This window comes from Geospiza fortis, unplaced genomic scaffold, assembly GCF_000277835.1.
Source record: "Geospiza fortis unplaced genomic scaffold, GeoFor_1.0 scaffold64, whole genome shotgun sequence".
Taxonomy (NCBI): domain Eukaryota; kingdom Metazoa; phylum Chordata; class Aves; order Passeriformes; family Thraupidae; genus Geospiza; species Geospiza fortis.
In genome coordinates, this window is record NW_005054461.1 from 1,242,892 (window position 1) to 1,254,865 (window position 11,974).

General features: G+C 37.6%; 1 protein-coding gene across 3 annotated transcripts in view; it reads right to left on the reverse strand.

The window, feature by feature from the left end:
• Positions 1-974: 974 nt before the first annotated feature.
• TENT4A (terminal nucleotidyltransferase 4A) overlaps positions 975-11,974 on the reverse strand; it is a 57,564-nt gene continuing 46,564 nt past the window's right edge. For 2 of the 3 annotated variants that reach the window (XM_005427927.2, XM_014309873.2), the window contains one exon: positions 975-3,209. In XM_005427927.2, the coding sequence (XP_005427984.1) occupies positions 3,030-3,209 (180 nt within the window). In that variant the 3' untranslated portion in view covers positions 975-3,029. The remainder of the gene's footprint in view (positions 3,210-11,974) is intronic. The other variant, XM_031062765.1, reaches the window with a different exon arrangement.

An 11,974-nucleotide genomic window follows, 5' to 3' on the forward strand; every position in this document is an offset into this window, starting at 1 on the left:
GATTTCTCTTCTTTTTTAAACAGAGAACAGGGGTTTCAAGGGAGAATCCTAATGCATTAAATGCAGACTACTAACAAGGATGGACAGTTGAGCAGAATCTGTAGGAGGAATAAAACAAAATCATCATCTGGAACAGAAGGAAGAAAAAGGTGGAGTTTAGGAAGTTGCAAAACCAATGTTGCTGCACTTAATCTTTGTATCTGCAGAGATTATATATCCCTCTGTCAGCCATGTGCCACTGGCTGACTGACTGACTGAAAAAATAATCGTTATTATCCAAGCTACTGCTGAGTGGTTATTTTCCCTTCCCACTGCTTCTCTGCTTTTCTCCAGCAGATACTCATTAAGATTGACCAAGTATCCTCCCTGATTGCCAATCCCTAGCCCTGCATTGCTGTCTATTAAAAATACTTCAGTTCCCTTTCTCAGTATTCACAGATTATATATATATACACACACATACTAGCTCCTTCCAAAGACTCATTTTTTAAAATTTTTAATTAGAGTCAGCTGGTGACACTTCAGAATCCTTTCAGAGGGCTAACAAAAAAAAGACAAGATACATTCAATCTCTGAGGAGGCTGAAACCTAGATTAATATTTTGAAAGGAATTTAAAAACTACAGGAATTTAAAAACTACTATGAAAAAAAGTTAATTAAAAGTTACGGCATCCCAAGGAATTAGTCAGTTGATCTCCTCTTGAGAATACTACGGGCACTGCTTCCAGCTCCTCATTCTGCATTCTCATTATCGAAGGATCAAATCCACAAGTACAAAAGAAACATGCATGCTCATTACTCCCTTCAGAAAAACATCACCATCACTTGAGGGCACCTATCCACCTTCCAAGCTCATTCTGAAGGTGCTCAGCATGAACAATTCAAAGCAGATGTTCAAAGTGTACATCAAAGAATGGGACACGGTCGAGTGTCACTTCGTCCATTAAGTATCCCATAAAAAAAGTAGAGAAGAGTGACTGGTCTCCAAAGTTTATTAAAAATCAAAGAATAGAAAACTTTACATAAAAATATGTCAATTTTAGCTTCCACATAGTTGTCCACACAAAAAATTTAAACATTTTTTTAAACCTGTAGCACATAACCACAGTGATAGCCAGGCCAATTCATTTGGTTCACCATGACTGAAGTGTTACATGATACCACTTTTCAAATGAGTTTTGCTTTAAAATGGACACTAGTATAAGACACCAACTAAAGCCTCTGAAGGCTCTGTAATGTAGTTATGCTCAATATTGCTAGTGTGTGAAGACTAAGCAGTACAGGCTCATGTAACAGCCCTTAGATATTATTTATGTATCAGCTCACAATTTTTAGAACTTTGTTATTGTGATGAGTCTGGAGCATTAAGACAAACTTTCTGCAAACAGATATGCACTACTCTAGTTTGGAATGTTGCCCTCTCTCCCCTCAAGAACCTGTTTGTGTTTGACAGATTCAGTAATAACATGAACTACTTCTGCTTCAAAGGCATACAGCATATTAAAAAGCTTCATGCTTGACACCTCATTTCAACATTCAGATACCAGTTTTAAAACCTTCTATATCTGTACACAGTATAGATGTCCTGTTAACAGGATTCTTCAGCTTTTTCTGCTAGTGGACTTACATAACTCACCTCTAGTTTTCTGTATAGCTTAAGAACTCTCACTTAAAAAAAGGGAAGTCAGAGGGCATGAGATGTGACCTACTCCCAGGACAACTGTGGTGCTTTAAAAACTCAGGGTTAGGCAGGATGTACATTTTTCAAAAAGTTAAAGACAGTGTTTGTCATGGCAATACACACTTGCATAGTATACCTGTATGCATCTGTAAATTAAGTGCCAGCCACTCATACTGTGTACAACACTGGGCTGTGCTCTCCTGCAACACATTAAAAGATACTTCTTATAATGCTTAGAGCAGCTGAAGTACTTTTTATATATTTGCTCTTAACAGAACTAATGCATACTACTATACAGATTCCTTAATGGAATCAACATATTTCCTTTCTCCACATTCCTTAAGCCGGGTACCTCTGTTTAATAGTGTTCTTTCAACCCAAACATTAACAGGTTACATTACTAAAATGCATCAAAGCATGTAGTTCACAGCTTTTTAATTTCATATCAGGACTTGAACCAACCTTTTTCCCATTCCTCTCAAAAGTTTTACTTCTGGTACTACAAATGTTCGATTTGTTGTCTAGTTAAGAAAATTAAAACTCATTGGTCAGAGCAAGACGATTGATAGAGGCCAGACAATGAGCTAAAAAACACAGGGTCAAAATGCTTTGGAGCTTAGTAAATTCTTAAAACTGTAAGCCAAATCGCACTTTCATTGTGAATCAAGAAGCCTCAAATATTACCAAATGTCATGTTTATAACACTGCTCAGACAACCTGCCAAAACTATGATCCCAACTTAGATAATGCAACCTGGGAAAGGATCTGTAAATTAAAAAACCTCTTCCCCTTAAATATAACTTATGTGATAATATGAAATTAAATTAAAAATTCCAAGTTATTGCACAAATCATACTTCCAATATTTACAGAGAAAAAAAAACTGAGCTTTGAAAAAAAAAAAAAAACAAAACCAGGAGAGCAGCAAATCCGCTTTTATGATTTCCCAACTTGATTTGCTGCAAAGAAGAAAAAAAAAAATAATTCCAAGGGGCTGAAGTTTCCTTCACTTCTAAAATAAAAGAAAAGGAACAGATATAGCCACAGCAAAAAAGCTACAGCATTTGTAAATGTCCTTGCAGTTCTATTGTCAGAGCTGCTTCGGCACTGAATGAACCATTGTGGGAAGGCAGAAAACAAACTTCCACATTGAATAAGGCTTCACAGATAAGCACAACTACTTCTTGAAGATGGACTGAACCACCACACAAAGAAACATGCAAAGAAGTCAGCTGCAGATATTTGGCAACACCAACAAAACGATGTGCTGGATGCTGGTCTCCATCCCTCAAGTGGAGTGGCACTCACTCAGTCTGTCTGAACAGGGAAGGTCATTTTGGCATCTGCCATTATCTGCTCAGACTAATAGGCAAGCTGTCTCTGTGTTTTTTCCTTCTCCATATGTTACGATTGTACTGGTGGTGTCCACGGTTAGCAACTGGCTGCCTCATGCCTCCACTGCTGACAGGGCTGTAGCTGTTGCCTTGGTAATGAGTTCCTTTCATGGAAAACTTCATTCCACTGTGCTGCTAAAAAAAAATAAAATAAGATGAGCATTCACTTAGGCATAAAAACAGCAAAGAAAACATATATTACCAGTTGTATTTCCTCAACATATAAGTCACTTCCACAAAACACTGCTTGAAGCAACTGGTCTTTTCATGCTTATTTGTAGCTGTGCAAGTCCCAAGGCACTAACAGCTTACTAAATGTTTTCTGAAGAAAATGTCCTGCAAATGAAATGGTATAGACTTCAACGCATCCTTAACACCCTCGGATCTCTGTATGAAATATACTCACTGTATAACTCCCTTATTAAACCACAAGAGAACTTCCACATTAAATACTAATTGTGACAGATGTGTACATTTTGGAGTATCTCAGCAAGAGCATGACCAGAGGAGATACTTCAGTCCTTCAGAAACATCATGGAGAAATGTAAGGGGATGATCACATGAGCTGATGCATGGGGACTACAAGTCAGCTTTCCCCATAACCTCAAGTCAGTGACAGGCAAACTAAGTATGGTTTGTGAGGAGCTTGTAAATTCTACTGGTCTGATCATCAGCTTACACAACTCCTAGACTGTACCTCATATGCAGACCAAGACAAAGCAATTATGTGATCAGAAATATAGCAGAGCACTTTCTTTGGGGGGGATCTCCAATAACTTGAAACAGAAACTGCCCAGAAGGTTTCGTAGCAGGCTGAGTAAATCTACCCCACCATAAGGTACTACAAGCATCTCTATCACTTAATGGCATACAGTAAGTAAGTTGGCTTAATGTGTATGTACTTAAATTAGGTACAAGAGCTTCAGAAGATGAAACTGAAAGGCTTTCTAAATACTGGTAACACCAATGCAAGCAACCTTTCCTGATGTCTGACAGCAATAACACAACAGACAACTGACTGTCTGTAACAAGAGCTAATTCCAACCTTAAGGGGTTGCATAGGAACACAGAGCTAACGTTTGGGACAATTGCTTACAACACTGAAGTGGATGCAGGTATTTCATATTCTGTATTTCTCAACGAGTGTGAAGTCAAAAGAAATGAGAACACCAAGCCACAATTGTGTGCACAAAACAAAAAAGTTATTGAAAGCATCATTCCATAAGCAACATTTTACTGTCAAACTGTTACTAGAAGAGACACTGAGCATCCAGAAAGACAAACTGGTGAAGACCAGTGTTGAGGAACAACCACAGTTAATTGCAGGGTGGCAAAATAACCTTAAAATTATTTTTGATTTATACAGTGTCCTACAGCAACCTGATCAACCTTCACCATGCAACTTTTAAACATCAAGTGTTCTCAGACTACCAGCGGCAAAATAATTCAAGGACAAACAGAAAAAGGAAATGCAAGCTGAGAATTTTCCATATTTAAGAGATCCTACTTCCCAAATATAATTTATTGATATGTTTCATAAATAGCTTCTAGTATATATTTTAGCAAGTAAACAACATGAAACTATGAAAAATTAGAATGTTTTCTATTTTGGGCAAGTGGTCCTTCAAGCAAACACACCATGTCACATCCTTGTGCAAAGTTTTCTAGTTCAGTAAGTATAGCTCTGACTCAATTATATACAAACATTTACTTGAAATGACATCAAAATACTAAAAATTATCCTATAATAGTAAAATACCAAAAGTAGCCAGTAATCACAGTGACCCTCAACTATGTGCTGAAGAAAGACAGAGGAAAAATTTAGTATTTCTACTGAACAACCAAAACAAAACTGATCAAGGAGCATATAAACTTCCAGGAAGCCAATCCATTCACTTCAGCGGAAAATGCGAAAAATCTGTGAATTTCCTCCTCGATATCAGTGAGGATTCACCAAAAAACCCTACTGGGAGCAGGATGGCAGGTGACCCCAAGAGGAGACAAGCAGCACAGCAAGCATGACAAGTGCATCCACCTGTATCCTAAAAGATGTCATACCCCTTGTTTGCTCAAAAGGTAAACAAACCTTCAAAGAATGATTAGTAACCTAGCCAGAACGTGAACTCGAGCTTGTGATGAAGCATTCTGCATTGTTTTTGGGCCATCAAGATAAACACTGTCAATCTACTGGAGCAGGATCTGAATCCATCAGTCTTATGACTCATCAGCTGAGAGAGGTGCTTAAGGAAGTTGACTCAGGGACCACTTCAGTCAGAGATGATACCTTTATCTTTACCAGTTCTCAACTACATTTTGTTCACTTTTTTTAAAAAAACCATCAGCTTTTAGCATCCTGCATCCTGTGCTATGGCATTTCACAGCTTAAATGAGCATCACATTCAATTTGAGCCTACTATGGGATGATCTGTCAGTTCTTGGAGTAAGAAATTTCTTGTCATTCTGTTCTCTAACTTTTTCATATATAGCTGATGACCACACAGACCTAGATCATATACCTCATCTTGTTGAGGTTAAACAATCATTCTATATGATAAAGCCTCGATCTTGGCCTTATCACCGAGCGATGCAAGATAGCTCAATCCCTCTGGGGGACAGAGTGCCCGAATATCCAGTCGGCTCACAGCCGCCAGCTACCCTTAGCAAGCTCAGTGATTGTCAGCTCTTTAGTGATTATCAGCTCTCTTAGGATTTCAGCTCTTTGCTTGCTCGCTAGGGCACCTTTGGCTGAGGCAGACGCGAGAGAGGAGAAGGAGAAGGCCTGGGGGTTCCACAGCGATGGTTTATTGGGGAGTTTGTGAAGGGTTCCAGCGACAGCTCTTCTTCTGTCGAATGGGCTAAAACAGCCCCTTTTTATAGGGTATAGGGGATCCAAACTTGTCCAATAGTAAGGGTTAGGGAGAATGACCTATGAGGTTACAAAGATAAGGCTAAGGCGCGGGGGGTCGGAGACAGGAGCTTATTTTGCTGTCTCATCCTGACTCAGCAGTTCCTACTGTTAAGTCTCAATCCTCCACGCAGCTCTCACAAGCCCCATAGAGTCTGATACAATTCTATCTTCACACAGAAGCAATTCCATGTGTTTGATCACTATTGATATCTTTCCCTCTTCTCCTTCCATTTGTGCTTTGATTTTCCTCTGATGAGGAAAGATACGGCAAAATCATACTCACTATTGGTGCTCTGCAAGATGTCATGTTTAAAAGAAACTGTCTGCTCAGGGCCTACCACTCTCTACAAAGTTTTAATTATTTCTCTCCCTCCTGGTGCATCACCTTGAAAGGTCCTTCTGCATCCTTTCTCAAGTAGCCCTTAAGGTGCTTCACACCACCAGCAAACTTCACCAGGCTTCATCCACTGCCTTTTAGATATTTGGCAGCACAAACTCCCGCAAGGCTTTCCTAGTGAACTCAATCTTTTATAAAAACTGATTTTTTTGCTCCTCATTTTCCAATTATTTAATTGTTTAAAATGGGACACATTCACTTAGCTTCCTTCAGGACCTTTGATAAAAGAAATTTACTTCATGTTTCTGGCAATCTCAAGAGGCTGCATCTAACATCTTTCTCCTGTGCACAAACTTCTGGATGTTCCCATGCCCAGGACTCACACAATCAGCAAGACATGACATCTGTAGCAGATGATGTCTAGAGAGATCAGATAACCCAAAAAGAAAGCCCTTCCTCTATGATATGACACAAATCTTCAATTTAGAAGTTTCAACTTCTTTGGATCTATTTCTCTAGATAGAACAAGCTCTCCCATCTTAAGGCTATTGATTCAACAAATAGAACAGATGGAACTGGTTTGGGTTTTAGCTGCGGTGAATAATCTGCTACATCTGGAGGGTAAACGAAAGAATTCACATCTAAGACAAGGCTGGGGGTGGGGGTCAGGTGAAATTCTTAAATGCTTCATCACATACACGGCTTAAAAAGCTTTCAGGAAAAAAAAAAAAACAAAAACCATAAAATAGAAAAAAAAGAGAGAGAAAAAACCCACAAAACACCCAGAGGAAAATTAAAAAAAAGAAAAAGCCCCAGAAAAAAACTCAAGAAAACAAATCTGGTTGCAATAGAGATTCCAAGTAATTATTTGCTAAGGAAACCAAATTTCTATTCTTAAATACTGGCAAATTTACTGTACAAAACTGCTGACATTTAAAGACTGCCATTATTCAAAAAGAAAATTTTTAGCCAAAAATCAATCCCCTACAATTTGAAATAACACAAGTAACATAACAGAGCTGAATTCTAAACATAAACAGGCTTCTGAATTGTTTTTGTCTTTTGTTAGGTTTCTTTTTTTGCCTGATGGAATTTCTAAAGTAAGGATAAAAGAAAGACAGAAAAATGTTGGTAATAAAGTATCTGTGCTCAACTTAAAAATAGATTATACAGTGCTACAGTGCTCCAAAATGATTGTTAAGTAATTACAGAGGTAAAGGAAAAGCTTAGAAAAGGCATAAGACATTTTGAAAGATCACATATTTAATATTTTGTTGTTAAGAGGATTAAATGCAATGACTGAATCTAGTCTGAAGCTGATCAGACTTGTAATCAAACTCACACACCTCAAAATCATTTCATGTGAAATACCAGAGAAGTATTCAGTGCTACCTTGATGTACCATTAACATTTTAAGTAAACCTTAAATAACATACTATGTATTCTCAAAATACTTCACAAAGTTTGCAATATTTCCAAATTCTCTATTTTTCGTTTGTAGCACTCACTGACTTTCTGATCATATCATCTGTAAATACAACAAAAAATTTAACTTCTTTTTTATGAAATACATTAATTGTTTTGCAGAGAAATAATGGACAATGACCCAACCAACATTTTAGTCACAACTACAAAAGCAGTAAGTCAATTATTAGGGAACCTAGCCTCATTACTTTAGATTAATTAATAGGATTCTGCAAGACATTTGCACGTGCTAGCTGGGTGTACTCTTAACCTGGTAAGATTTCTATGCGGTTTAGAATCCTAAACTGAAGTAGAGACAAACCAAAATAAGTTATTCCAAAAGTTGTTCAGTATTGGCAATCTAGGGAAATAAGGCTCAAAGCACAGCAAACAAAGACACTTCTCTTTTTGGGACCTACAGGTCACTTTCAGCTACAACTGATAAAATCCTGAGTCCTGAATAGAATTATAAAATGAGCCCAAACTCTTTTCTGCTGTTACTAAAAGGGCAAATTTATGGACCCAACCATAAGAACATCAAAGAAAAGGGAAATCAACATGGGGACTAAAAAGAGCTAAAAACCAAAAATATTTTAGATGCTTCTCACCTTCCAGCAAAAAAGAACTTGGAAAAATAAAAGCTTCAAGGGAACAGATTATTTCAATATTTCGTATCTTATTTCACTTCATTATAGATTACTGGCAAAGCTACCACAGAAAGGTCAAGGTTCTCTTCACTTTCACAACAGGTTAGGCAATATATGAGCAGCTCCAAGAAAAATTAGTATTTGAGAGAGCAGAGGGCCTAGTCCCCAAAATGAGGGACTGACAGCAGACAGCACCATCAGCATTGCAGCAAATACTGAACTATGTTACGGTAAAGAAAGTAGGATGACACATGAAATAAATACCCTTTTTGATCTTGTCAGTACTCAAGTTTCAAAACTGAGGGGCAAGAGTCAAAACAATGCTACCAGAAGACAGAACTCATGCTGCAACTTTGCTGCTGTTGTGACATGGGCCATGAAGTGTATCTACATACTTGTCACTACAGAGAACAAGAGATAATAGCTTTTTTAGCACAAAGCTGACAGTTTCAGACTGTAAAGAGAAATCTTACCTCACTGAGAATCCTCACTTTTTATTTGGAACAGAAAAACTATTACTACAGTAAGAAAAACCCTTTCCAAATGATGAGGTGATACCAATACATATGAAAAAGTCTGCAGAGGAAATACATATGTGATTATTCAAATCAATCTCCGTTTTTGAGCAAAAATCTGATTACAATGACACTGGAAGATAAAGGAGTACTATGTTAACAAAAGGAAGGTATGACTTCTGCATGTCCATAAGTCTTTTATTTATAGTGGGGTTTTTTATGTTTCTAAGAAACCACTATGTAGACTTCCCTGCAACTCAGGAAGCAACCAACAATGCGACCAGAGGATTTCATACAGTCCTTTAAACATGTAGACTAGATGTTTATATGGAGCCCTCTGGAGACCACTTAATCCAACATTCTGTTGTAAGCAGTCAGATTAGGTTATCCAGAGTGTGGTCAGGCCAAATCAGTTTCTGTACATGGAAGGACAACACCACATAAAGACTGTCTGTGTAAGTTTAGGGCAACCTAGATGTAAAATAAAATCTCTGTTTTCAGCTGAACAACCTCTGAAACTCAGATTCAGTTTTTCCTTCTCTTCTTTCCTTAGAAAAAGAAATAAAACATCATCTTCCCCTAAATTCTGCATGTGTTAAAAACCAAACAATGTTCTGTCACACACAGAAGATGGGAGTCTGTCATTTAGAATCAAAACTGCTTCCAAAGTAGACAACTGTAGCCTACTTCCTATGAAAACATATGGACACTGAAAAATTACTCCACCCTAAATGAGAGCATTCTCAATTAAAAAAAAAAAAACCACAAAAATGCCATTTGGTTGAATGAAGAAGCTTTCAGTACCTAAACAGCTTAAAAATGCCATTGAACAAATCAGGTCATTTCTAAATTGAATTTGACATACTGAGAACAAGGAAGTATCTCAATATACAAAGAGAATTCAGCATACTTCTGCACTGACATGAATTAAAATGTTTCCACAAACTTATCCTTCATCCAAGTTGAGCTACACTTTACTGTTTGCACTCCTCTAAAAGAAATTTTGACTCAAGTCCCTGACCAATTTTGTCTGCAATGCTGCCATCCTTCCAGTAATCATCTCAGAGACAGAAGCAGTATCAGCAGTACTAGTGAGACACGGCAACACCATTAACAATTGCTCTGGATAAAAGCAAACTCTGAAACAAAATATGCTAGCCACAGAAGTGCCTATAATGCAATATAAAAAAGCAGTTTGTAAGTTTAAATGTTCTGCTTTATTTGGCCAAACTCAAAAGAATCTGAAAAAAAAGAATCTACTCCTGCAAGTCCCTTTACAGGTTTTGACTGTGGTATTTCAGCACTGACATTAAGGTTTCACTTCCTAGTTGTCTCTATAGCAACAAACATATTCCCAATCAGACACTACTCATCTTTACTGGAGACTTCCTCAGACACACTAGAAGCCAGCCAGTGCAGCAGAGGGACTGGTGCTTGCTGGCTTTACATACTTTGGAATCAAAACATACCCCTTTGGAGGGAAAAAGAAAGCATCTTAAAATTTAAATGAAAGAGTTCTTCTGACCTAAGAAAAAGGAAATTTCTTCTCTCTTCATTTTGGTAACCTAGTGAACAGTAATCCAGCATGAATTAAACTTATCTCAAAGTAGCAACAGGGAATGTAGTCCCTTCCTCTCCTTGGGAAGTTACCAAGCAATTTCTGCCCCCTCTACTCATCTGGACATGTGTCTCAGCATCTGTTTTTCCGCTTATTTCTAATGAGCAGCACTGCTTCGTAAACTTCAAGTAAAATTTCAAACTGCTGTCAGCAGAGTAGAAGAATGATTACCTTGGAAAAATGATGGATGATAATGATCCTGAAAAGCACGCAGACCTGTGCCAGGAGCTTAATCAGTCCCTGAACTACCTGGAAATTCTCCAATTAATTATGCAGTACATAAATAGAATTGGCAATCACACCAAACATGTTTCAAAAATGAAAATAGCAGGAAGCCTTAACAGCAGCAAACTTGCCTAGAAGGCAGTAATTTGTTCAAAATACAGTTAAATGCTCTTGGCACCTCCTGCTTTTGAGAGTTGTATTCAACATCCAGGTACAGCTTTCCAAGATGAACTGAGGTGGAAAAAGCTGAAGACACCATGCAGACAAATGAGTCCCTTTCAAAATTTTTTTAATATGAAAGAAGACTTGCTTTTAAGAAAGTCTTACACATGTTCAAATCTATCAGGGCAGGAGTCCTCTAAGATGGTAGAGCGCACCTATTAAGAGTTATAAGCTAGCTCAGTCTCATCAACTCAAAAGAAAAGCCACCAGCCTAATTTAGCACAGTCATGCTCCAGAAAGTTGGAAGTGGAAAGGAGATATTTACAGTATTCTGGGTAAAATGATTTCATTTCCCACTTCTGATTCAATCATAAATTTTATCAAAAAAACCCACTTCTACTTCACGAAATATAACCTTTTGGTAAATTCAATGCAAATAGCCTATTATCCCATTTCTGAACTACAGGTAGCAAGAAATGGTTCTGATTTAACGTGATTCTCAAAGGCATCTTTGTTAAGCAAAGACACAAAAAAATCCTGCTTTTATACACTGAAGTACTATAAAACTCCTAACAGAACAGTTAACAATCACTCGAAAGGACAGCCAAGAACAGAAAGCCAGAAAAAGTGCTACAAAGCAGCTGTTTTCCAGGATTCACAATTCTAGCAGACATCCAAAATTCACACAACACATTGTCTCTTTACAACTGTGGGAAACACTCTGAATGCCAACTTGTTCTGTACTAACAACTGCATGTCTCCTTACTAGCTCCAGGGCACTTCAGAAAAGCAGAGCTCTTAAGGAAAGAATAATCTACACTAAGTTTGTATTTCAGATGAAGTTTAACTTAAAACAATTCTCCAGTTTTATTCTAAAACCACTTCTGAAGTTTCAGACTGGACTGTACTCGCTAGCCAGTGAATACTCAATTGCAGTCATTATAACAGAAATATATTATTCTATTAGCTTCTCACTAATACATTTCCTGTGCAGGTAAGCTGGTATTGCCTAGGTGGGACTGAG